The sequence below is a fragment of the Canis lupus genome, chromosome 9 (genome assembly GCF_003254725.2).
Source record: "Canis lupus dingo isolate Sandy chromosome 9, ASM325472v2, whole genome shotgun sequence".
Classification (NCBI taxonomy): domain Eukaryota; kingdom Metazoa; phylum Chordata; class Mammalia; order Carnivora; family Canidae; genus Canis; species Canis lupus.
This window is the reverse complement of record NC_064251.1, coordinates 38,484,308-38,512,043: the sequence shown is the minus strand read 5'-3', so window position 1 is coordinate 38,512,043 and position 27,736 is coordinate 38,484,308. Positions and strand designations below refer to the sequence as shown.

Here is a 27,736-nt window from a genome sequence, read left to right as displayed (position 1 = left end):
CACTAGGCAGTGCCTGGGGGCCGTTTTTAAAGGGGGAAGATGGGGAGGCATGGCCACGAATGGAATTTCCCGGTTTTTGCTAACTGTGCCAAGTAGCCCATTGGTCCATTAGGGCCTGTGGATATTTTGAGGTGGGTTAACTGATGGGTCCACCTGGATTTAGCCAGGTGGTTGCTGTGGGCCCTTTTGTCTTGGTTAGGTGTCCATTGCTCAAACCTGTTGTCTAAAATGTGTCTACATTAGCAGGGTAAGCAACTAAGTAAAATCATCTGTGGCAGCCAAATGGAGTGATTGTAAAACAAATGAATTCCCTGGAGAAAAAACAACACACTTTTTTTTGGTGGCCAAATTCTCTAAAGTCATTCAACAGAATGCAAGTTCTTAAATTTTAAAACAATATACCTGTCAGGTTTGATCCAATTGGTAGTGAAATGAAATAGGCCAGGCAAAGGTGGGTCAAGGCAAGCTTTTAATGGAAGCACTCTCAGCAAGGTTCTGCGGCCCGCGAAGTTGCAGGGCCTGGGAAGTCGTGCCCAAAGGGAGTACATGTGAGCTTTTTAAGGGGAGGGGTAAGGGGTTGTGTCTGTATGGGGTGATAGGTATTAGTGCATATTACTGATGGAATCGGTATGGGACTATAACTGCTTATATACTTAAATGGGGGTTTGGGTAAGGTGCGGTTCCTGTTTCCTGCATAGGTCCTGTTTTCCCCATGAGAACCTGTCCTCGGGAGGTCCGCTAGTGGCAGGAAAGTCCGGAGGCGAGGTAACAAGATGGAGGGTCCGCCGCCATTTTGTTGGTGCCTCCCGATCCCACTTGATCCCGCTGGCCCAACAATGCCCCTCTCAGTACCTTTCACTGGTATTAAAAATAGTAGAAATAACAGTTTTCACATTTGGAATAGATAACTACTTTATATAACTGGGCTAAACATTGTCATGGTGATAACAGGTTTTTTTTTTTTAATTTCAGAACAAGAACGAATTATTCATTTATAATATGCATAAAATTATAGTCTGAGTCAGCTTTTTTTTTTTTTGAGTGGAATTTCATATTGTTGACTTCAGTCAGTATTTCATTACCTTGAAAGTGGTCCTCTATTTTTTTCCAATCTTGAAAATAATTTTAAAATTAATAATTAAATGTGATAGTAGATTTTACCAGTGGGCTTTACAAGACCATAACTCAAGTTGGCAGTTCGTGAAAAACAGATTGTTCAACTTTTTTTCCCCCTTGAAACATTACTTTTATTTACATGTAACATTCTGTTCAGTGAGTTGTAGTTTAATTACTTGCAGAACTTAAAAAAAAATCCACCTATAATGTACAGATGATGACCTGTTTGTCAAGATCAAATATGTAGCAGCGTTTTGTAGTGATGTGAAATTATATTTTTGATAGCACGAACTCCTAAAGCACCGTGGACCTCCATTAGCATGCATGTGCAAGAGCTGGGTTTTTTACTTGCTTGTAGGCCGCTGATAAGATGATTTAAATGACTGTGGAAAGATTTTTGCTTCAGGGCAAAGAACTCAATAGAAATCCATTTATATAACTTGTGTGTGTGGTATTGAATGACACAAACTAGTGGTGGAATGTAGTCATTCATATGTAAAGTAGTTCTTCCTGGGAGCTGCCTGGGTGTGATAAGAAAAAAAAAAAAAAGTGCTTCTATAGTATGTGTTTAAGCCATCCAAGAATTACCCACACAGATACTACTCATTACACTATTTTTCCATCCAGCGAGAAATATGTCCACAGGCAAAAGTATCTTTATCTAATTTTGAAGTAATTGTTGTTTTGCTACAGAGATAGCTTCTGGAACCGCTGATCCTTGTAAAAATGTAAATTGTATTAACTCTAATGCTGCTTATCAGATGTGTGAACTGCCAGTAAGCAATGTAGTAAGATCAAATAAGAACAATTTACATCTTTGCTTGAACAACATTTCATAAATAGATGCTTATCTTAACCTATCTCTGCATTCTGAACCCATTTTAAAGAATATATTAAAGTTAACATAATTTAAAGTAGTGGGTACACATATTTAGAACAGTTCACTTTTGCAATTTTATGGACTGAAGTTAAAATTCCAGGAGGGCATCATCATTCTATGAGAATCTATTTCCAGTGCCATTCCAACTGTGTTTGTGGCTTACTAAAGAGATGATTAGATGGTCAGTGTGGGTCTGACCCCTCTTCAGATAATCAGGCAAAGAATTATCATATGGGTGGTATTTTAGTAAATTTTTGCAATGTTTTTGAACCTCTGTAGTGAATACCTATAGTTTCTAACTTTAAAAGCAGGGAGCCATGAATTTTAAGCTGTACCTGTTTGCCATTTTAATTCTAAGCTTCTACTTGATGATGAAGAATTCAGTGTTCTAGTTATTAAGAAATATTTCATTTTCCCTTTTAGTGCCCCTTCTTTGTTAATGCCACTTCCTGGAACTAAAGCATCAGCATCGATGGATAAATATGCTGTGTTTAAAGGAATTGCAGTTGACAAGTCCTCTGAAAATACTGTTCCATTTGGAGGTAAAAACACGTCAATTCATAAACCTACAAATGTAAACCTTTTTAGTGGTGGCCTTTTGTGAGAAATGTATAAAATGCTTACAATACATGTCATGTATGTATGGTTAACCGGGTCTGCCTTCCTTCCTTCCTTGAGTTTTCATCTCAAGGTTCCTAAACTTAAATTTAATGGACTTTCTGTCTTTTCATCATAGAGCCTGGTGATAAATACAGTGCTTTCAGAGAACTCGAACAGACATCAGAGAGTAAATCTTCAGGTAAGTTTTTGATTCCTTAAATGGACAAATTACTTCAATTCTTAAAAAATTTTTGTTTATTTTAAGTAATCTCTACACCCAGTATGGGGCTCGAACTCATCACCCCAATATTGAGTCGCATGTTCCTCTGACTGAGCCAGCCAGGCACCACTCACTTTTTACTAAAAGATATTTTTGATGGTTCTTTCAGTGACACTCCTGAACATGTCTTTATTATTGTGTGTCAGGTTTTTTTGGCTTTGTGTCTCTGGAAATTACAAGGAAACAAAATATGTAGTTCAGTTATTGGACATTATTTTCAAAAATTTAGGGCAAACTCCAAATTGAGGCAATTTCTTCTGAAGCTAGTGTGTTCCCTTTCACTGGAAGCCTTCAACCAGGTTAGACTTCTGTATCAAATGAAGGGCTGTGACAGCTCTCAGTTATTTAAATGCTTAACAAGAATTTGAACTGTTTGTTGGCAGCGCGGCAGTCCGTGGACTATGCAAAAGGTAGCAACGAGTCTTTTCAAGATTTTCAAACGTGGCTATAATTTAATAAGATGAAGTAAGAAGGATTTATAGAAGGGCTTAAAGAAAGTGGAAGGGAATATAGAATGAAAGTTTGAGAGCCATATGTGTAAAGACTGGAAATTATGTTTGTAGTTAAATCCTAACCTGCTGTGTAGGGTTTAGGTAATCCATAGGTCAAATTATGTCCTTCAAAGCTGAATGCACTTGCTGTGATACGTGTATACTCTTGTGAGGATTTCTTCCTGAATATAGTGCCATATTCTACCTTTGCATGCTGAATGTTCAAAATTGGAACATTTGATAATCATTTGTTCTCACCCTTCTGTCCAAGGGTAGAAGTCAGGGTGGGTGTTGGTGAGGGGCGGGGAGGTGAGAGGGGATTATAAGAATGGTAATGTGTGAAAGTCTAAGGAAAAAGTGTGTTACTTAAATATCTCTAAAAAGGAAAATCCACCAATTCTAAATATATTCTATCCCTTATAGCTGTTAGGTTCTAGAACTGTTTCCTTGTTTCATTCAAGCCTTTAGGTTGTCATAACTTTTCCCCTCACTGCCTGTGTTAGGCATTAGGAGTACAGAGATAAACCTTAGAGGATTTTGGGGTGCCTGGGTGGTTCAGTTGGTTGGGGGCCAACCCGGATTTCAGCTCAGGTCATGATCCCAGGGTACTGGGGTCACACTCAGCAGGGAGTTTGCCTCAGGATTCTCTCTCTCTGCCCCTCCCCCTGCTCACTCACTCATGCTTGTTCTCTTTCTCTCCCTAAAATAATAAATAAATCTTTAAAAAAAAAAAACCCTAGATGAACTTTTGGCTTGGTAGTTGGATTTGACTCCCAGCAGTGCTTTCATCACCTCTTGGGACAAAGCAAGTTTGGAGTAAAGAGCATGGTTTAATATCAGAGTTCTTTGTGTAGTGTGGTAATTATGATCATATCATAGGCATGTTATTCCTGGGAAAGACTGGTGCTATCAAAATGTAAGCAGTACCTACTGCTGCTTTTATAGTACTTTAGTAACAGAACCCTGGATTGTTGCTGCCATTTTTGTTGGCTTGCTTTCATTCCTGCTTTAACTTTAAGTTAAAGAGTTCCAGGGCAGCCCATGTGGCTCAGCGATTTAGTGCCGCCTTCAGCCCAGGGTGTGATCTTGGAGACCCAGGATCAAGTCCCACGTCAGGCTCCCTGCATGGAGCCTGCTTCTCCTTCTGCCTGTGTCTCTGCCTCTCTCTCTCTCTCTCTCTCTGTGTCTCTAATGAATAAATAAAATCTTTTAAAAAATAAAAAAATAAAGAGTTCCAGGTAGAGGTGCCACTTCTTTGTTCATTTTAGGAGAATATATTTTATTCTGTTCTCATTAAAAATACATTATCCTTAGTGGATCAGGTATGTTAGTGTCTTAGAATTTATGAAAAATCATGTAGTATATTGTTTAGAACTGTGGATTATTAAGTGACAGAGATTAATGATATTTCCTTTTTTCTATTCCTATCATAAATTTTAAGCCATATATTTAAGGAGTTGAGGAAAATACTCTATATGGAGAAGTGACCCACCCTTCTTACTGAAGTTTTAGCAAAAAGTGACTTCTTTTGAAATGTTTTTAGGACCTAAAAAGTGTCAAGTAGAGAGGGGAATTTATGAGGATTCAGAGAATTAATGTACCCTCTGAAATGCAAGCTTCCATCTGCAACTAATTTACTTGTCCCAAAATTGCCTTTGTTTTGAACTGGTAAATGCACCCATTTTTATTTCTTTTTGACCCTTTCACCTAGCTTACATTTCTGATGGAAACATTTACAATTCATCAGTAAGTTTAGTTTGCGGTGGTGATTTCTTTTTAAAAATAACAAAGCAAAACTTATCAATTTCACAGATATTTCAAAGCAGCACATCAAAAATTTAAACTGTGACAAAATTGGCTGCTTATTACATTTTCATTTACAGAAGTGATACAAATATTATCAGTGATGTACTTAACCAAAATTGTAGCGTGATTTTTTTTTTAAGTTTCACATGTGCTTCTCTGTCAATTTGTGAAATTGACTTGAGTTTTTTTAGTGGTATGTCGTAAAATATAAAATATAGAAATTTTGAATGCTGTTCCTCTCTTTCTTAAATTTCCCTAGTAATATTAAATGCATTTCTCTGTGTTGATGGATTATCCTGGTGAATTAAGTATCCCAGATTAGGAAAACTCAGCTTCCATTGTTTTCTATGCTTTTTTCTTATGATACATCAAAGTATATATCATGTTAGAAGTGCAGTATATTTAAAGCCTGTTTTATTTTAATGACAGTTTTAAGAATTAGATTTTGGCTTGAAATATACTTTTTTAGCTCATATGTTTCTGTATCTCATTTTTAGGGACAAATAGAATTTTAAAACTGGACAGAGAAATTAAAGCCTAGACTTTAGTTTATAATTCTCCAGAACCAGCACTCATATTTTCAAATAAGTGATGTTGGTATAGCTATATTTATATTTGGTTTATTTCTGATTTTCATTACTTGGTAAAACCTAGTGGATTTTATGGAAGACTTTCAGATACCGTTAGAAAAACTGAGATCACCTGTATCCTAACCTCAAATTTATGAATGATAAGGCTACTCTGATAGTAAAAGGAACTTTTCTTAGAATCATAGGTCTATATTTTTATCAGCATCTTAATTGAGTCTATTTAATTATTTATTGGAAATACATTGTACCTATTTTCTCTAAAAATTAGCAAAAAAAAAATTTTTTTTTCAGTAACTCTTTCCTCAGAGTAACACAATATAAACTAAAGTTTAAATCCTGGGCAGCCCGGGTGGCTCAGCGGTTTGGCACCGCCTTCAGCCCAGGGTGTGATCGTGGAGACCTGGGATCGAGTCCCACGTCAGCCTTCCCTGCATGGAGCCTGCTTCTCCCTCTGCCTGTGTCTGTGCCCCCCTCTCTCTCTCTCTTTCTCTCTCTGTATCTCTCATGAATAAATAAAATCTTAAAAAAAAATAAAAATTAAAAAATTAAGTTTAAATCCTACACCTTGGGACGCCTGGGTGGCTTAGCAGTTTAGCGCTTGCCTTTGGCCCAGGGCATGATCCCAGAGTCCTGAGATCGAGTCCCATGTCGGGCTCCCTGCATGGAGCCTGCTTCTCCCTCTGCCTGTGTCTGCCTCTCTCTCTCTCTCTGTGTGTCTCTCATAAATAAATAAATAAAATCTTTAAAAAAAAATCCTACTCCTTGAAATTTTTAATAATACAGTTGGCATTTATTCAAATCCTTCTCAATTTTTAGAAATAAGAATAAGTGCTCAAAAAAAAAAAAAAAAGAATAAGTGCTCATTGGTACATTTGGGATGGCTGATTTCAGGAACAACCCAAGTACTCAGATTTTTGTCTCACAAGATTCAGCTTATTTGTTGCAGGATATAGAAAAACCAGTTTAAAATGTGTCCTTGGCAGGACAGATAGAGGGAGCGCCTGGGTGGCACAGTCAATTAAATGTGCGACTTTTAGTTTTGGCTTGAGTCTGATCTCAGGATGTGAGATCAAGATTCGCATCAGGATCCCTGCTTGGGGCAGAGTCTGCTTGAGATTCTCTGTCCCTCCCACTCATGTTCCCTCTTTCTCTCTCTATTAAATAAATAAATCTTAAAAAAAAAAAAAAAGGTGACCTTAGCCAGAATGCTTTGCAAATAAGTAAATACCTTTTCAAGAATTTTATCTAAATTCCCTTCAAGTTAATGCCGTCATATACTGGCGCAAGACCACATAATATCTAACAATGTGCTTAAAGTGCCTAGTTGAGCAAAGTGTTAAACATCCTAAATACTAGATTCAAGATTTTTCATAATACTTCATCGATACCTGTGATTTTTTTTTTTTCCTGATTGATCACCGTGTAAACATTTTATCATTAAAGAATCATTATTTCAGCATGTGTCTCCTCAGGAACCTCTAGCACTTATTATTTTTTTTCTAGCACTTATTATTATTATTATCATTAGCATTTCTTATTCTCTTGTGTGCTTGGCTGGCTAGCTGTGGGAGGAAAAAGTCCTAAGAGCAGCACTTTTGGCCAACTGAAGGATCTGCTGGCACTAGGAGACATAGCACACTTAGATGAGCAAATGAAACTGATACTGTTACATGTTCTTGGTTTGATTTTTATTTATTTCGGTATCACTAGCCTTCAATGGGGAAACAGATCGGTAGCTTCCAAAGAGATGTTTTGGTGGGGTTTACAGTGTGGTTAAATAATGTCAAGCCAGTGAGGGAAAAGTCTCTAAAAGTAATCTTATAATTTAATATGCTGCCCATCATGTGGTTTTCAGCTCAGCATTCTTACTTATTTGGCTGTGATTTTTTTTTCTTTCAGGAGAAAACTTTGCAGAATTCAGATCTGCAGGCACTGATGATGGTTTCACCGATTTTAAAACCGCCGATAGTCTATCACCACTAGAGCCACCAACAAAAGACCAAACTTTTCCAGCAGCCTTCACCTCAGGAGCTATACAACAGAAACAACCAACACAAGTGAAAAATCCTCTGAACTTAGCAGACCTAGATATGTTTTCCTCAGTTAACTGCAGCAGCGAGAAACCATTGTCTTTTTCAGCTGCATTTAGTGCATCCAAATCTGTTTCCACACGACCACAGCCAACAGGATCTGCTGCAGCCACGACAGCATTGGCATCAACTAAGATGTCTAGTTTGGCTGATGATTTTGGAGAATTCAACCTTTTTGGTGAATATTCTAGTCCAGCATCTGTTGGGGAGCAGGATGACTTTGCAGATTTTATGGCTTTCAGTAATAGCTCTATTTCATCTGAGCAAAAGGCAGATGACAAATATGATACCCTTAAAGAGGAAGCTAGTCCTGTTCCTCTAACCGGCAGCTCGAGCAGCGCAGTGAAGAGTGGACAGAACTCAGCTGCCTCATCTACCAAATACGATGTCTTCAGACAACTTTCTCTGGAAGGATCTGGACTAGGTGTTGAAGAATTGAAAGATAACACTCCTTCAGGAAAAAGTGATGATGATTTTGCTGACTTCCACACCAGTAAATTTTCCTCCATGAACTCAGACAAAGCCCTGAGCGAGAAATCAGTGGCTTTCAGACACACCAAAGAAGACTCTGCTTCGGTGAAGTCCCTGGATCTCCCTTCCATTGGTGGCAGCAGTGTTGGCAAAGAGGACTCTGAAGATGCACTCTCTGTTCAGTTTGACATGAAACTGGCTGATGTGGGAGGAGATCTTAAGCATGTCATGTCTGATAGCTCTTTGGATTTACCAACAGTTAGTGGCCAGCATCCTCCTGCTGCAGGTGAGGAATTGGTGAGATTACTCTGGTGATGGTGATGTAGATTTCAAAGATTCGGTGGGTGTTGATTTTCAGTAGAGAAGGCTCTGGCTCTTAACCTTTATGGATTTCTAATAACCTCTTCATTGCCAATCCCATTAAAGCAGTGTTAAATATGATTCTATGGATACTTTGATATATGGATCCCATGAATGCTATGGAATGTAGATTGGATACCTAAAATATTTTTATTTTTGAAGCCAAACACCAGCTTGGTGTTCAAGGCACATAAAAATCCACTGCTGAATGAATGCTACATCACCAGGAATTTCATAAAGACTTTTGCAGTGTCAGTAACGTTCCTCTATTTCTCTGAGTGAGGTCAGTGTTTCCCTCTCCTTTTCTCTTCTCTTGGGTCTGTTTGGCAGCTGCGAATATAGTATCCTGTTTGGTTAACAAAAACAGATTCTTGTTAGGCCAAGAAAGTAAAAATGTCTAGCCAGTTGTACTGCAGTTTGCCATGTTCCCACAAGAGAGGAGGGAGAGAACTTGTATGTGGATGTCCTGTGTGCCAGACTCTGGCAAGGAGAAGGGCATGAGTTGTTAGTGGAATTCAGGTATGGTTTTCGAGGTGAACTCTATCACTGGAAGTATTAAATTGTAACAAATCTGTAGATGGTAGGATAGGATAACTACTAACTTTCTCATAAAGTATTTGAAAACATCTTACAAGGGAGCCCTCTCTAAATTCTGTGTGGATTGACATGTAAACAGTTTATTCTCTAGTTCAGCTTCCTGTCCTGAAAACTAGATTCCCAAGTGTCCTCGTTTTTATTTTGTTCTTTTATTTGGTATGTTATATAGAAAGATAAACCCATTTTGTGGCCTTTAATAATGAGAACTATCTCAGTATTACTGTATTATTCTAGAAAATATGCGTATGAAGGGTTTGTTGTTTTTTAACCAGAGAGGGATACACAAGACACTTCCAAGTTTACATATTCCGGCAGAAATGTCCAAGTATTACAGCTTTTGCGTATATCAAACTGCTAAGTCAGAAAACAAAATTGCATCCATCCTTTGGCTCCTGAAGTGTTGCAGGTATCTTTAAACAGCATGCTGAATTGGGAGCAGGTTTTCAGAGACAGTACGTGTTTCACACAGTGGCTTGCTAAGGCATTGTCCAAGGGCAGTGGACTGACTGTCTGCAGAGCTTCTTGTGCCCGACTATCTACTTCATTTTTTTTTGTATTTTTCCTCATGTGTTTTCCTATTTTTTTGCTGCTCTTTGTTCGACAGAGTGATTTTGTTTCTCTTTTTTTGTATGAGCTACTTGAGCCATAGTGGTCAGTTGCAAAGTGCTCTGTTGTTTGGAAAATATTTGATTTTTATTTGAAAATCTCATGACATGTATACTAGCCTTTTGGACTCTGAAGTTATTAATTAGAAGCTATTTTTCTGAAAGTGAATCTATATTCTTTCATAGTGCCAAGCTAGATGTCTTTCTGAGATGAGTCTAAAATCAGATTTGGGATGTCTTTTTCTTTTTCCTTCTTTTTAAATTTTTTCATTTTATTTGGGGAGGGGAGGTTTTTTGACTGAGCTTGTTCTGACCTGTTAAAATAATCTTCTGTGCTCATGTTCTTTTATGTATGTTTTATGAACACTCCCAGCTTTGAACCTGTAATGTTCAAGCCAAGTCTCTTCAGTTTGAGGATATTCTTAAAAGCAGATTGTTTCATCTTTTTGATCTGTAAACCTCCTGTCAGAAAGGAGCAGTATCCCTTTAGAGCGGTTGTTAAAAGGGGTTGATGTCTGACCAATGAGTTATATTGTTGTTGAGCAAAACTGCTGCATACATGAACTGTAGAAGCTAAATGGCAGGGACTTCTTCAGTGCAGTTGGTTTTAACTTTAACCTTATGTTGACTACAGTATCTCTTGCTCTCTTAGTTTGAGGGTTAAAGGTACTTCTTGTTGGAGAAATAAAAAATGGGCTGAAGAAAAGAGAATAAAACCTAGTATATTGCTATCTCTGGACCTTAATCTTGTTTAGAAACCCTAACTTAACTCTGAAGGGGATACTGTCTCTTTTAACTCTCGCTATAATTCTTTGTATGGAAGAATAATAACATTGCCTGATTTTTCTGCATATTATTACATTTAACCCTTTGAGCCCTTGCTGCATATAATTTCAACTAGGCTGCTTTTGTCCCCACCACTAAATTTAATCTTTCTGGCACGAAAGCATCTTGATGTGCAATCATTACAATCATCTAGTTTTGTTGGCAGCAAGAGCTTACCCTCATTGTGACATTCTCAAAGGTTAGCAGGACTTCTATAGCTAGCTACCTACCTACCTGTAAAGTAGCTCTTCTTTGACATTGAAAATCATTGTATTTTAATCAGCGCCTTATTATTAGTATTTTTTTTTTTTGGCTGCTTTTCAGATGTCTTTTTTTCAATTTAGACATTTTCTGTGTGAATGTGCCTTTTCGAACTTGCTTTGGTATATTCCTCTGCAAATACTGATCTGCATGCTTATTCTGATGACTTCTTTTCCAGCTCTTCTGTACCACTCTCTTTTGTGATCTGTAAGTCCTATGTTAATAAATAATTCTTTGGCATATTTTGAAAGTGTGGGGATGTGTGTAATTTGTACTTTTTCAGGGTTAGACCAGAGCAATACCTGGTCCATATCAAGTGTAAAGCAATAATAGTACCTCCTGTGATTAGAGGGTCTTTCCCTTTTGTTTGTTTTTTTCAAATACCTTTCTCCTAAGAAAATATTGGTTTAGCCTTTTCCCCTTATAATTCCACTGATAGAAATTTTTAACATTGCACTGGATTAAAACGTAACTTTAACCCTACGCTATGTAATAGGGAATATTTACTCCTTTCTTGTAGTAGAAAAAAGGAATAGATGTTATTGCTTAGTAAACATCACAGAGCCTATCTCCACTAGGAGTTACAGTGTGAAGAGAGGAAGCAGCTCAGGGAACAGATCTAAGAGTTGAGTGTTGGGGACAAGGGGATATGATATATCTGTGAATAACTAGATATCTGTAAATTTAGCTTAAATCATGAAATGATATAGAAATGGACTTCTGAACACAGTACATGCAAACTGAATTTAACTTGCCAGTCTCTGTATTGGAAAGTGTTCAGGTGTTACTACCAGGAAGTCTTCAGGACTGAATTCAGTGTGAGTCTGAAATGGGCACTTGTCCTCTAATTGTAGAGCCCATTATCTTTCTTAACTTCAGAATGTATCAGGAAGCCACCCCGAGTCTTTTTTTATTCATAGTCCATAAACCAAGTTCTTTTTTTTTTCATAAATTTATTTTTTATTGGTGTTCAATTTGCCAACATATAGAATAACACCCAGTGCTCATCCCATCAAGTGCCCCCCTCAGTGCCCTTCACCCAGTCACCCCCACCTCCCGCCCACCTCCCCTTCCACCACCTCTAGATCGTTTCCCAGAGTTAGGAGTCTCTCATGTTCTGTCTCCCCTTCTGATATTTCCCACTCATTTTTTCTCCTTTCCCCTTTATTCCTTTTCACTATTTTTTATATTCCCCAAATGAATGAGACCATATAATGTTTGTCCTTCTCCGATTGACTTATTTCACTCAGCATAATACCCTCCAGTTCCATCCACGTCGAAGCAAACAGTGGGTATTTGTCGTTTCTAATGGCTGAGTAATATTCCATCATAAACCAGGTTCTTTTTTTTTTTTTTTTTTTTTTTTTTTTTTTTTTTTTTTTTAAGATTTTATTTATTTATTTATTCATGAAAGACTGAGAGACAGAGAGAGAGAGAGCGCCAGAGACAAAGGCAGAGGGAGAAGCAGGCTCCATGCACCGGGAGCCCGATGTGGGATTCGATCCCGGGTCCCCAGGATCGCGCCCTGGGCCAAAGGCAGGCGCTAAACCGCTGCGCCACCCAGGGATCCCCATAAACCAGGTTCTTAAACAATTTTAGGGGATGACCTCAAAGTAAGCTTTAAATTATGTTCATTTTGAAGAAAATTCTAGAAAGACACATGAAAGTTAGCAGTAAGAGAATGCCAAGTTTGGAAAGTATTTTTTTCCATTTTAGAGTATGTTAAAGCAAAAAAACTTGGGAATGATAATGTTTTTTAGATCATAAACCCAAGGCGTATAAAATCCTTGGGAAAAAGGATTGCTTCCATGGTTTACGTTTTTTTTTCTTATTTTGTGAGATTTTAGTTCTTTGTTCTTTTTTAAAAATCTGAGGCAGAAAGGAAATTAAACAATTAAAGATGAGGGTTTTGAATAGGAGTCCATAGAGATCGCTTACAGTATTTGAAATAGGCCATTTGAGAAAGAAAAAAGTTACATGTTGGGGTTTAGATTAACTGAAAGCAAAGCTGAGTCTGTCATTCAAACTACTGTTTTTTCCAGAAATTAATGCTTTAGAAAGTTGGATAATACTTGGTTTCAGAAACCTTGTATAAATATATTAAGTCTTAATTACAGTGTGTGCTGCTAACTAATTTGGAAGAAAGAGATCTTGGTATAGCCTCCAGCTAGTGATGATACCAACTGCCCTTTATTTAGGATTTTTTGGTGCCATATATAAGACTAGTCTTGTGGTGGCTTTGGAATTATCTAATGCTAGATTGGTCCACCTGGGACTGCTTTATTTTATCCTTTCTGCGTTTATCTGAGCAGGCTGCAGAAAATGGCTGAATATAACTGTGCGTAAAACATAATCCCGTTCATAAACTGAGCAGTTACTATTTCCAGAGTAACATTGCTTTTTAGAGGGGACGTTTTAATAATAATATAAACTTGAAATAAAGACTTGAAGAACTCTAAGCTATAGATTCCAACAAACAAAAAAATACTATTCTGTGTACTCCAGTGCCAAGTAAAGCAATACAGTTAGTGCTTGACATCAAACATCAGTGCCTGAGAAATTATACAACTGTATTCATATTTTACAGTTACTCTGTTGTTCATGTTAAAATCTCTGCTGATCTTTTCAAAGTAGCAAACGAACATGAAGGGGACACTGGCATATCAAAGCTGGGCTAAATCCTAGAATAACTTGAATCAAATTATTTTCTTTTTAAAAAGCTGCTCCTAGCTTTGTTTTTCCAATCAGTTGAATTCTTTTGATACGTTGTTTTGGAAAATGTTGGCCCAATGGCTTTGAGAGCACGATAAAGTCACATGCATAGAAGGGTCTTCTGAGTGCTGCCCTCTCCCTTGCGTGGCCAAAAGGCCCTACCTATAATTGCCATCTTCTGTGCTCATTTGATGGGTTTTTGTAATGAGATTTCTCATGATAACCATAACCAGTCCCACTGTATGGTTGACCCTTGGACAAGATGGGGGTTGGGAACACTGACCCCCACAGTGCTATCCAAAATCCCCATACAACTTTTGACTAATAGCCTACAGTTGACCAGAAGCCTTACTGATAATATAAAGTTAACACATATTTTGTATGTTATATGTCACAAGGAAGAGAAAATTTATAGTACTAAACTGTATTTATTTATTTTTAAATCCATGTGTAAGTGGACCTGTGTGGTTCAAACCATGTCATTCAAGAGTCAACTGTATATCCTGACACCTTCTTTGACCTTCCAGCCCCTTCTGATTTAAAATATCCACAAAATAGCTGCTTTTCTCTATTGAACTTTAGAGCACTGGCACAGAAACCTGCAGGTGCTTACAGATAGTGTGGGTATCATTTAAACCATAGATTTATGTGAGTCAGTACAAAGGAAGAATGGGAGGTTTCTATGCAGATTAGAGGACACTACAAGGCAATTATACTGCAGCATTTTGTAGCCTGTCATAATGTACACTGTGATCACTTTCATTCCTCTTCTCTTGAACAACTTTCAGAGTGTTTGAGACTTATAGGACACAGCCCAGATTTTATAGTTAATAGAGCATGTGAAGGTAGACATAGGGCCAGGAGTGGAAAGAAGTTGAGATGTGTAAATATTTCATGGTTTGCCTTGGTAAACCATGATTAAACTAGTATTGGAAATTAAAAGGTATTTCTTCCTTAGTCCAATGAACATTTTTATTGCTTTGTAAAACACTGGAGACTAGTGGACTTTGCACATGTATCCTTTCTTCTTTTTCTAAACCCCCTTCTCAGAAGCCAGGAACTTAATCACCTGGGCATATGCTTACTGCTTTAGAAAACTTCCATGGAAATCAGTATGACCTTTACATCTCGTAGTGGCAGCTCACATTCTTTGTTCCAAGAAATAACCTTGTTTTTGTCTTCAACATCTGTTCGGAAGGGATTTGGATAGACGTTATGGAAGAGACTGCTAAGGTTACTTGCCAGCATAAGCAAGAAATCCATATCTTGATTTGAGATCCATGATGGAAAGGAGCTGGCCTTGTTGATTCCTTTGGCCTTTGTAATAGGACATTCCTGGTTGCCAACAAATACCTATATTACAGCACACAATTTGGCCTATTTGTGTGCAATTGCTGTTCAACCTAGCACAGCCTCAGAGCTCTCCAGGAGAACTGGAAATACAGTAGTGATTCTTCTTTCATTTTATTGCATCCATCTCTGTTTTCTTTTTCCTGTTTCTCTCGCAATTTTCAGAATTCAACTATCAAATGGAAAACCCATCTATAGAAACTTCGGTGATTACAAAATATGGGTTATTCCACATCATTTTACCAGACAGGGCTTCCATCACTTATGTTGTGTAGGTCTTATAGCATCTTTAATATTTTGAAAACCATCATACAATAATACATGTAGTTTGCTTAGAAAATGTAAAATTGTTAACATGGGCAATGAGAAATTTTCTTAGTTTAACTTACCCTCAGTGAACTGATTTACCACATTTCTCTTAAAAATGATTTACTAATATTCACCATTCCAGGAATACTACTCAGTTTTTATATTATTTATAAATGCTAAGATTTAGGAAGACAGTGTTCTCATATTCCTTATGTAATTCAGCTTAGTTTTTCCCTATGTGTTCAAATGAATTGCACTTCAGTACATTATTTTTACACTCTAGTGGCCAATGAATAAGCAAAAGTGAAAAATTTTAAATCAACATAGGCTAGATTTTGGTCTATTTTGTATATTTGCTCTCCTTTTTTTTTATATATATAATTTTTTTAACCTTTCAGCTGGTCATTTCTAAGAGTTGCTCCAAAAGGCAAAATGTTATACATCTCTCATTTTTAATAAAAATTAAACTTGCTGAAGATCTGTAGTATTGTAAAATTATAAAAATATTTAAAAGCTCTTCAGCTAAGGTAATAATACCTTATTGTTTTTATAATGCATTTTACCTGATAATATTATAATCGTTTCTGTTTTTGTTTTTTTTTTTAAACCCTTGTTATTTTCTTATTGCATAATTGCACAAATGGGTAATTTTATTACCATAGCAACTGGGTTGTGGTTTTTGAACTAGAGCTTAACTTTTCATTAAAATTACCTTTGGTCTTCGAGAAAATTGCTACCCGTTAGATGAGATTCTTGGAGCAGTTCATAATACAGCTTCCTCAAAAAGCTTTCTGGTACAGCCTAATAATAAAAATACCCGGATTAAAAAAAAACCCGGATTGTGAGACGTTTTTCTGAATGCACCCCTTGAAGACGACCCTCACGTTTAACTGCATCTGCCTCCTGATTGCAGTTCACCTCGTTTGAGTCAGGGCACCTGCTGATCTCTTCAGATATTGGGGCAAAGTGAGGGGATAGACAAAACACTGCAGCCAGAGACCAAGAAAGCATTTTGCCTGGAGCCTTGTTTTATTCATTCTAAAGTGTACATTTCTCACCTGAACCTTTCTTTCCCCTCCTATTTAATAAGCAAGATTTGAAGGGTACCATTTACACCACAGAGGTTTAAAATATACCAGTCTGTGCAAGTGATCTGCTTTTCTGTAATCCAGTTTTTCACTTTTATTATTAATTGAGTACTCTTTTCCTAATTCTGTTTGAAGAGAAAGAGAGGTTTGGAGCATACTCTTGGAAGAGCTATGGAAATGTCAGGAATCACTTACTGCTTAGCAGAAGAAAGACAGAAATGACCTAGTGTGGTTCACCTGCTGCCTTAGTCAGGAATGCCTGGGTCACAGAACTTTTGAGGCTTTTGAGCACTTGCCTCATGAGCCGTGTCTGGTTGTCTGAGAGCGGGAGTCTTGCCCCTAGCCCTCTGGCCTCGTGCTCAGTGAATGGGGGAAGCGACCCAGCAGCCATACTGGGTGGACAGCACACTGGAGTGGGCAACTTTCAGCCTGGCTGGCTTCATTTTTTGAAAATGGCAAAAAAACTTCCCCTAGTAAGACCATTAAGATGATGAGTTGATATTCCATTTTTACTCTGAAATGATTCCATTTTAGGCCCTACAGCAGCAACTGTCAGATGGAGGCCAGCGGTAACTATGCTGTGCAAATAGTGCTCTTACCTATTGCTCACCCGGGACTGAGCTGGCCCTTTACGTGTGGTCCCGGTTCAGCATCACAGCACAGCCCTTCCAAGGCCCTGGTCTTCTCTTCAATTTACAGAGAAGCAAACTCCGGTTAAGACACGTTAAATAACTTGCGTAGTGTCACACAAGCAGCAGGTGGCACCATTAGGAGTTGAACTGTGATTTGTCTAAATAAAAAACCTACACTCTTGGGGCTCCTGGGGGCCTCGATTGGCTAAACATCCCGACTCTTGATCTCAGCTGAGGTCCCTATCTCCGGGTTATGAGTTTAAGCCCCGGGTTGGCTCCATGTGTAGCCCTACTTAAAAAAACAAAACAAAAAAACCCCTGTGTTTTCTCTACTGTTCTATGCTGCCTCTTAATTTTTTTTTTAAACAGATATTAAGAACGCTTTGTAAAATGAGTGTTCTGCCTCAGCATTTCTTTCTTTCTTTCTTTTTTTTTTTTTTAAATGAGGGGCTGATACCTAGTTGAAGGAGAAACAGGAGCCCACCAGCACCCAGACCTTTGATCCTATTTTTTAGAGGCTAGCGTAGATTAGATTGATTTTTCTTTCCTCATACTCCATCACAGCAGTGTGACCTCCATATTGACCAAAATAACAACTAGGTAAGTAATTACTTAATTAAAATCTTATATTTGACCTTGCCTGAGACAGAGACTGCTAAGTTAGAATCGGTTAAATGTTAGGTAATATTATTTTCACTTTACTTTGGGGAAATTGTCAGTTTTTAAATTAGTTTGTCACGTGTATTTCATACATCCATGTGTTAAAGGAACATTTTCCAACCAAGTCAAGACGAAAGGGTCCAGTTTTAGGCAGGGATATTGTTAAATACATTCTAAAGTTCAGAAGTGAACAGTTTATTAAATGATCCTACTCATGTCATACACTGGTAGATAACAGTCCTGTCTTTTTATAGTAATCTTTACATGCAAATAAAATGGCTCTTTGTAACTAAATGTAAATTCCAATGCAAAGCTAATGTGAGTTTTTAAAGATCAGATTTTACAGCCCAATTCCTTTAATTTTAGTACAAGCTCTAAATTTAGTTAATTCCAACATAGCATAAAACTAATCAAATATGCTAGACATTTTGCTTCTGCAGAGTTTAGGGCATTTTGCCTAAATCATGAGCTTGCCTCTAATTGTGGGGTCTTATTTCCCTTTCAGATATAGAGGACTTAAAATATGCTGCTTTTGGAACCTACAGTAGCAATTTTGCAGTGAGCACACTTACGAGCTATGACTGGTCAGACAGGGATGATGCATCTCAGGGCAGAAAACTCTCTCCATTTGTCCTCTCAGCAGGAAGTGGATCCTCCTCAGCTGCCTCAGTTCTTCCAAAGAAAGAGACTTCATTTGGCAGTTCTGAAAACCTCACCATGACCTCTCTCCCCAAAGTAACAACCTTCACAAATGAAGATGCTCTTCCAGAGACCACCTTCCCAGCTTTTGCCAATTTTAAAGATGTGATTCCTCAGACCAGTGAGCAAAAGGAATATGAAAGCGAGGACTATAAAGATTTCACAAGACAGGGCTTACCTACAGCCGAACAGAGCCAAGAGGCCACGTGTCCGAGCCCAGCTTCCAGCAGCACTTCTCACGACACCCCCAAAGAGTGTTTGGATGACTTTGGAGAGTTTCAAAGTGAAAAACCCAAAATCAGCAAATTTGACTTCTTGGTGGCCAATTCACAGAGCAAAATGAAATCTAGTGAAGAAATGATCAAAAGTGAGCTGGAGACCTTTGACCTTTCTGTTCAAGGTGAGTAGCTTGCCGTGTAGATTATTGTACTCTGGTGGTCTCTTCCACTGAGGTGTTAGACGTTCTTTTGTATGAATAAAAAGTTGGTCAAAACAAAAATAAAAGTTGGTCTCTGGTTTAGTGAGAAATAGATTTTGCAGCCTCTGAAGTCAGGGTCTATTATAGATAGCTATAAAAAAGGTTTGCAACTGAACTAAAGTCAAGTGTAACCCTCAGATATTTGCTTTCGAGGCTGAAAACAAGCATAGTGCATAGTCTGTTATTCATTAGCTTGTTGGCTAGAGGGGTACTATGTTAAAAGAGCCAGAGAAATGGATTTGAACCATTTGTGGGCAAGTTACCTCTGCTCTTATACCTGGCTGTGGACTGTATTTTTTTAATGCAGAGGCTACAACGTGGTTGCTGTGGATCTGGATCCAATCTGCAGACTTGTTTTGACTGATCCACACAGAAGGTTTTTTATGTGTGGAACAGTTGCCAGTAGATAAGAATCATGAGATTTCACAATCTGGATTTCTAGCTTTTCTTGAAAAGTTGTAATATCTGGCAATCCTAGGCCTATATCTCTCCCTTTTGCCAGTTAACTTGGAGCTGAGTAACACTGCCCCCTCCAACAGATGGGACGTGCTTTCCCGGTGTCACATTCCCACCACTTCTTGTCTACAGCTGACCTACTTCAGTCACTTCCTTGACCTGCCTGCTCTCCAAAAGCATTTGAGTTTGCCCCTTTTGCTTTAAGCCCCATCCTGACAGAAGGCACTATTGATTTCTGTTGGATGGAGGGTATGTGGGAGCTCAGTGCAAATCCATGACTAATGACTGGAAAAACAGCACAGCTCTTACGCACTGATATTTACAATGCTATTTACCGCACACTTCATAGACTACAGGATAGGGTAAACATAACTGTTACATGCACTGGGAAACCAAAAAAATTCATCTGGCTCACTTTTTTGCAATACTCACTTTATTGATGTGGTCTGGAGCCAAAACACACTATCTCTGAGATATGCCTGGATAGCTTGCCAAAGAAGAATGAACAAGGATTGTGTCTTTCTGAATGCTTCGTGACATGATGTAAGCATCTAAAGAAGAGGGTCATGTTAGCAAAGAAAAGCCTCGGCTTGAATTAAGCCGAGTAATGAGAACTTTGACTGTGCCATCCACTTCTCTAGGATCACACAAAAGGAGTTTGAGCCTTGGTGATAAAGAAATAAGCCGTTCTTCTCCTTCCCCGGCTTTGGAGCAGCCTTTCAGAGACCGGTCCAACACTCTGAGTGAGAAGCCAGCTCTGCCTGTCATTCGTGACAAGTACAAAGATCTGACCGGAGAGGTGGAGGTGAGTAAGCAAGTTATTTACAGGGCAGGGGTTCGGTAAAAGATGAACAGGGCACTGAGAGCCTCCAGAAAAAAATGCTTATGGGGAAGCGAGAGCAGAAAGTCACAAGGAACCAAACATAAAATATTTAATTAAAAGGAGAGAATGGCAACATTAGCCCTGGATGAAAACACTTCTCAGATGGGACATCTGCTGAAAGTTGTCAGTGACCCTAAAATTGAAAGTATTCATGAGACCTCACAAGAAGGGAAGTGTTTGAAGGAATTTTTCATAGAGCACTTAGACTTTATAGCTTTAGACTTAGCGAGTGTTAAAACATCAAAATAGGGTTCTGGGTGGGGAGTGTGTTCTGGATCTTTATTTGCTGCATCTTAGTCCCATGCTCCCTACAGCCAGTGCCTGAATGCTTCTCCTTGCCCCTCCTTGTCATTCATAAGCACGCAGTGTCCTGGCGGTGGGAAGGGGGAAGCCGGTGGCTTAGTGTTAGCTCTTATACCAAACATCTGCGTGGTGAGTTCCTTTGAAGAAGTTTACACTATTACTAGAACAAACAAGGCAACATTTACAAAGGGAAGCTGCTTCCAAACGTTTCCCCCTCAGATTCACAAACCCTGTGCTCACAAGTTACACATATTAGTAATTTTCAGTAGTCATTAGTGGTTTCAAAAGATAACCCACGATTGAAGTAGAGTGGTTTGAATAAAAAGGAACGTCTTCCAATGCTCTTTAAATTGCCAGAAATCATTGAGGATTCCAGCCTTCCTTGTTCAACCCAGTTCTTGTTTTAAATTTCACAGGAGAATGAGAGATATGCATATGAATGGCAGAGGTGCCTGGGGAGTGCTCTAGATGTAAGTATGTTACTTTTGTGGTACTCACATGTATGTAAGTGCTGTCTTGTGCCATTTTGCCTTCTTTTTGGTTCATTCGAATGGACAGAGGAAACTGAGGAGAGCCCTCCCTCGATGGCCTCATGCAAAGGGAAGCTCTATGGAAAGTCCTACATCTTAAGGGAGGCTTCTTTCACATTTATGATAGCAAACACTAGCTCATTGGTCACTTGTGCCCTCACTTGTCACTGTGTTGAAAAAATAAGATGATATCATTAACGTTGCCTAAATTAAAATAACATTTAAACTAAAGAACCTCTATCTTATCCAAAGAAGTGGAGGATTGTTTCTTCAAAGTTAAAATTAAGTTCACAGATTCATGTCAGCATAGTCGTCTATGTATATCAGTCTGTCATGCTCTTTCACACCCCCTGGCTTCTCCCTTGGGTTTTCTACAAGTAGGAAATTGATTTGCAAGGACTTTTCTCGATTGTATAAGGTGATTTGATTTCATTTCTCTTAGGTCATTAAGAAGGCAAATGATACGTTAAACGGAATCAGTAGTAGTTCTGTGTGCACAGAAGTAATTCAGTCAGCTCAAGGCATGGAATATTTATTGGGTATGTTCTTTGGTGTTTTACTTATTCAAAATCGTGACACTTCATAGTATTTTTAGTTTTCCCTTATGTTGAGTATTTTAATCTAGATCTTTCAAGCTATGTATGACTTCACTAAGTAGCATCTGCATTTATAGGTAAGATGCCTAAGTCACAGACAGAAACAGCTATTTGACCTAAGGTATCTGTGGTAGAGTTTCTCCATCCTTCTATGCATACTAGCAACAATGTAAAATTGTGTCTGTGTTACTGGTCTATCAAAGAACCTGAACTAGATGAGGCATTAGAATGAAATCCTTGTGGGGCACCTGGGTTGCTCAGTGGTTGAGAGTCTGCATTCCGCTCAGGTCGTGATCCCAGAGTCCTGGGATGGAGTCCTGCATCGGGCTCCCCCAGGGAGCCGCCTTCTCCCTCTGCTTATGTCTCTGCCTCTCTCTGTGTCTCTCATGAATAAATAAATAAGATATTTAAAAAAAAATGAAATCCTGGTGGGGGCATCAGGGTGGCTCAGTTGTTTACACATCTGACTCTTGATCTCAGCGAAATTCTTGGGTCTCCAGTTAATGCCTTACCTTGTTCATGCTCTGTCGATTCTTCGTCTTTACCGCTTAATCACATCATAAATTCCTTACCTTCCTGACCATCTTCAGCTGTTAAACGTCCCAGTCTCCATACAATCCAGTGCTCCTCTCCTCCAGAAGTTTACACGTGGCCCGTGGCCAGAGCCCCATGCACTGGGCCCTAATCATCTTCAGATCTCTGCTCAGGTGTCATCTGCTGAGTGAGATCTTCTTGGCCTCCTTTTCCCAAAACTGTGTCCCCTCACCCCACCCGGGCACTCCCTGTCCCTTTCCCTGCTTGAGCTATCCTTTGCTCTGTCACCTTCAATAACTTGTGTATTTTACCTATTCTTGCTTATGATCTGCTTCCCTCCCCTGGAATGAACCTCCAAGAAGGGAGTGATTTGGTCTTTTTTGTTCTCCGCTATGTCTCTACCACCCAGACTAGTGCCTGGCACATGAAAGTCACTCAGACATTCACCTGATGAGTGGATAGTGAAGGAATGCGGTCTCTCCTTCATTTCTGTCACCTCTCTAGCTCCTCTCTCCTGCTCAGACAGGCACAGTCCTACTGCTCAAACAGACCAGCTAGGAGGGCGCCTGTCTGTCCTTCTCTAGATTTCTTCCTATATTTGAAAGACTGTCTTAGAGCCCCCTCACTTGGCTCAGGGTAGACAGTAATTCCTGGCCTCCCTCTGGGGACAGAAGAGGAAAAGCCTGGTGTTGTTTCCCAGCTGGTGATGTCCCATGCTGAAGACCCCTGGAATTCCTCCAGTCTTCTCCTCTAGAGGCTCAGGGGAAGGTTGGGGATGTGTCTGGTGGCTGTCCTTAGAAAGTGAAGATACTGGGCAGCCCGGGTGGCTCAGCAGTTTAGCGCCACCTCCGACCCAGGGCATGGTCCTGGAGACCCAGGATCGAGTCCTACATTGGGCTCCCTGAATGGAGCCTGCTTCTCCCTCTGCCTATGTCTCTGCCTCTGTGTGTGTGTGTGTTTCTCATGAATAAATAAATAAAATCTTTAAAAAAAAAAAAAGAAAGTGAAGATACTTGGCACCTCTCATCCTGGCTTGAAGAATTCAGCCACAATTCAGAAACCACAGGAGAAGAACCATCCTGTGTTCTGTTAAGTATATATAAAAGATGCATGAAGCCACAGAGTTTGTAAATCATTGTGCATTAGAAAACTGAGATACTTCTTAGTTACTTTGTGATGATATTGACATTCAGATTCTTTTAGGCTTTTGATGTTCCCATTTTCACCCAGTTTGATGGGATTTCCCAAACTTAAACAGATGGATTTAAAAAGAAACGGGGGGGGGGTGGGGAGAAGCCAGGGGGATCCCTGGGTGGCTCAGTGGTTTGGCGCCTGCCTTTGGCCCAGGACGCGATCCTGGAGTCCCGGGATCGAGTCTCACGTCGGGCTCCCGGTATAGAGCCTGCTTCTCCCTCCTCCTGTGTCTCTGCCTCTCTCTCTCTCTATGTCTATCATAAATAAATAAATAAATATAAAAATATATATATATATATATATATATAAATAAAAAGAAGCCAGGACGGAGATCCCTGGGTGGCTCAGTGGTTTGGTGCCTGCCTTCGGCCGGGGGCATAATCCTTGGGTCCCAGGATCGAGTCCCACATCAGACTCCCTGCATGGAGCCTGCTTCTCCTTCTGCCTGTGTCTCTGCCTCTCTCTCTCTTTCTCTCTCTCTCTGTGTCTCTCATGAATAAATAAATCTTTAAAAAATAATTTTAAAAAATTTAAAAAGCCAGGAAAAAAAATTAGTTAATATTTACATGGTGTCTTTTGTTCTTTGGGCACTGTTCTAAGCCTTTTACAGTCTTAACCCATTTAATCCTCTTTGGCAAGGTGCCTTTATTACCCCCATTTTACAGATAAAGAAAGTGAGGTCCAGAGAAGTTATGTCCAGGGTTACACAGCTAGTAAGTGGCAGAGCTGAGATTTGAACCCAGGTAGTATAGCTGTGGTCTGTGCTCTTATCAGTAAGCTATATTGCAGCACCGTGTAGATGGGTCCCAAGGAGTAATGTTTAGTTTGTGCAGACACAGTCCATGTTTCCAGCTAAGATACCAGCAAACAATAGTCCTGCCCTATGCTGCCCATCTCTCTCTGCATTTCCATCCCTCACTCTACTCTCTCACCCTGTAGGTGTTGTTGAGGTGTACAGGGTGACCAAGCGTGTGGAGCTGGGGATAAAAGCCACTGCAGTGTGCAGCGAGAAACTCCAGCAGCTGCTGAAGGACATTGATAAAGTATGGAATAACCTCATTGGCTTCATGTCCCTGGCCACGCTCACGGTAAGCCCATTAGATATTCACTTGGTTTTCCTCCCAGGATCCTCAGAGGTAAAGCGAAGTGTACGTTCCTGTGGTGGCGCTTACTGAAGATTGAAGGTGAGGTGCCCACTGGATTGTGTTACGTTGAAGGAAGGAGATAATTGTACAATTAGCTGAATAGCACCAGCTTGGCTTCTCCATTAGCCCGCAGGCCTGTGGTGCCCACATAAACTAAGAGTATGGGGAAAGTATCTACTCTGTCAACATCTTTCTTCTTTTTAAAAAATTTTATTGATTTAAGTCATCTCCACACCCAACTTGGGGCTCAGACTCACAGCCCTGAGATCAGGTATCGCATGCTCTTCCGCCAGAGCCAGCCAGGCGCCCGCCCTGTCTGCATCCTTCTTAAGTCACATACATATACACACATTTTGCAGAGCATCAGTGTGAGCTCCTCTGTTTGCTCTTCCAGTTCCTTCTGGTCCCATGTGTGTCCTTTTAGTATATGTGCTGCCAAAGCGAGCACCATGTGTGTCCTCATTCATTCATTCATTCATTCATTTGTGTGTGTGTCCTTTTATTTTTATTTTATTTTATTTTATTTATTTTATTTTATTTATTTTATTTTTGTGTGTGTGTTCTTTTAAAAAGCTGTGCAACATCTCGCTGCTGTCCTGTGGTTCATTTAGTCTTTTTACTTTTCTAGGTGCTTGAATTATTTCCATTTCTTCCTGTTATGAGTAGTTCTACTCTGAATATCATTAAACAAATGACTGTTTGTCCTCTCAGGGCTATAGTTCATCCAAGTGGAATAAAAAGTCAAAACGTGTGTTTGCACATGTACGTGCATGTGTTCATATATAGCTATTGTTACTTTTAGTATATGGCTTTCCAGAGAGCCTGGGCCAGTTGGCAGTGCTTCCAACAATATGTAAGTGTACTTTTTTTACACTGTGTTCTAGCTTTCTTTGTCCGCTTCTTCATTTTGCAAGTGTGTAGGGAGTCCCTTAAAGTGTTCAAGAATCACGTACTCTATGGACTGAGCCAGCCAGGCTCCCTGCTCAAGGTGTTTTTATATTTCATTCATTTTGTAGAGGCTATGCAGTATTCCAAATGATAATTTACTCTATTTCCTTTATGTGTAAATTGATTATCTGTTTTGACCATTTGACCATCTATTCAATGAAATATGGTTATTGACCTTACATATTTCATATTTGTAATAGATTTATATATATACACAAACAAACATAGACTGGTAAGCTTATATCTGTTCTTTTCTTCATCTTCTTTTCCCTTCGTTTTCCATTTCATTGAGCAAAACTATTTTATATATTCATACCTATTCAGTTTGTCTCTGATAATATCCTTTATTTCACAATAGTCAGAAATCTATCTTCCTTCCACAGCTGGAATAAATATGCCATTCCATTTTCTTTCTTTCTTTTTTCCCTCGCATATAACTGTGTGACCCATCTGAGTGGGACCACAGCCAGGTTGTAGGAAGCAGTTCTTACTGCGCAGTGCTGGTAGCCAGACAGATGCCGCCTCTCCCAACAACATGCCTTAAACAGCACATCTTCCCACCATTGTTATGTTGCTTCTGGTTTGTAATATTAAGTTCTTAAAGAGTTTAAATCATTTCCAAAAATCTCTATTTTGTTCCCTTGGACTATTTTTCAATTTATAACCTAAAATCATATGGTTTGGGTAATTATTTTTAAAAAACACAGTTCTGGCCAGTACAATAAGAAATGAAGTATAAATATTTGAAAAGAAGAGATAAAATTATACTTATTTGGTGATATGAAATACATAAATCTGAATTCAAGAGGTTAAATTTATTGAGTTCGGCAAAAATTCATAGCGTTCTTACATATTAACAGTAGCTAGAAAGTATAATAAAAATGAGAACCTCATTTTTTTAATGTTATTAAATCAGTCAGGTCCTTATCACTTCTGACCTCATAGCTAGAGTTGCTGGTTCGTTTCGTTATCCCCTATCAATCTGCTCTGCATGCCCTACCAGCCTGTTCTTTCTGAAATGTAAGTCTGGTCATGTTATTTGAATCACATTTAAAATCCTGCAGTGGGCTCTCTAGAGTCTTCAGGATCAAGTTTCAACTCCTTAGCTCAGTACATAAGGCCTTTTCCATCCATTGGGCTGCCTGCCTTTGCCTCTCTTTCTCTGTTAGGCTGCTTTTTCCTCTGGACTCTGCATCACTTCCCCCAGAAGACATTCCAGTAAGCCCTTCAGTGTGAATTCAGTGCCCTTCCTGTGTGTGTCCACGGCACATCAGCACATTTCTCTGTCTTAGCACTTACCACACTTGTTGACAATCGTGTGTTTACTTGTTTCCTGCCCACTAGGTTGTCTGCTCCTTAACAGCCAGACTGTGTCCTAACACAGTGTTTGATGGGACTTTGTACTTTTTGTGTTATATACCTTGAACCTTCCAGTTTTTTTCAAAATAGATATGCATTTTTTTATACCTCATAATGTTAATAACTGGCTTAAATGTTTTAAATGATAAGAAAAATGAAACAGAGTTAAAAGAAGGGAGATAAGATAAAGCCAGGAATGAAGTTAAATATACAAAAGTATGTGCTTTTGAAGTGCTTCCTTTTGCTAGTGTTGAGCTGTACAGTTAGTTGACTTTACTCTTTCTAGGAATTGATATAAACAAGACATGATGAATTCCTCAATTCACTGTGTTCATAACATAAAATAAACCCACTACTCAGGAGATGCATAATTTTATTCCTGATACTGATACCGGAAGGAATTTCTTTTATGGGCTTTATAAAGAGGAAACTAATGTAACCTACGTTATCTTCAACATTCTTTCAGCAAATAAAACAATAGGTTTCACTGAGCAAAATATTTCATTTTTTACTTAATAATAAACCCAGTTTTTGTTTGGCTTGCTTATTGGAATCCTAATGGTATTGATGTGGTAAAATGGGGACTATATTTATTAAGAAGTATAAAATGGTATCACCCTAAAAAGGGTATTTAGCAATATACTTTTCCCCGTCTGTGAACTCCTTAAGGACAAGGACCAAGACCACATTTTATTCATTTTTTTGTTCTCTATTTTCTGTACATTTTTCCCCTGTTTGTATCCCAGGACTAGAGGGCAGCTTAAGAACCTCCCCCTTTCCGTTTAGATTGTAAAATTTTTTGTTTTGGTGGCAGTTTCTCATGTAATTAATGCTTTGAAAACTAGATTTCTATACAAATCTTCAAATCAGGGGCACCTCGGTGGCCCA

General features: G+C 38.9%; 1 protein-coding gene across 10 annotated transcripts in view; it reads left to right on the top strand.

Moving 5' to 3' along the window:
* The window catches only part of SYNRG (synergin gamma), an 84,771-nt gene that overhangs the window by 45,399 nt on the left and 11,636 nt on the right, over positions 1-27,736 (top strand). For 6 of the 10 annotated variants that reach the window (XM_035720587.2, XM_035720586.2, XM_035720583.2 and 3 more), the window contains 8 exons: positions 2,420-2,538; positions 2,733-2,795; positions 7,663-8,610; positions 18,229-18,822; positions 19,998-20,161; positions 20,959-21,012; positions 21,515-21,611; positions 24,336-24,484. In XM_035720587.2, the coding sequence (XP_035576480.1) occupies positions 2,420-2,538; positions 2,733-2,795; positions 7,663-8,610; positions 18,229-18,822; positions 19,998-20,161; positions 20,959-21,012; positions 21,515-21,611; positions 24,336-24,484 (2,188 nt within the window). The remainder of the gene's footprint in view (positions 1-2,419; positions 2,539-2,732; positions 2,796-7,662; positions 8,611-18,228; positions 18,823-19,997; positions 20,162-20,958; positions 21,013-21,514; positions 21,612-24,335; positions 24,485-27,736) is intronic. The other 4 variants (XM_049114200.1, XM_049114204.1, XM_049114201.1 and 1 more) reach the window with 2 other exon arrangements.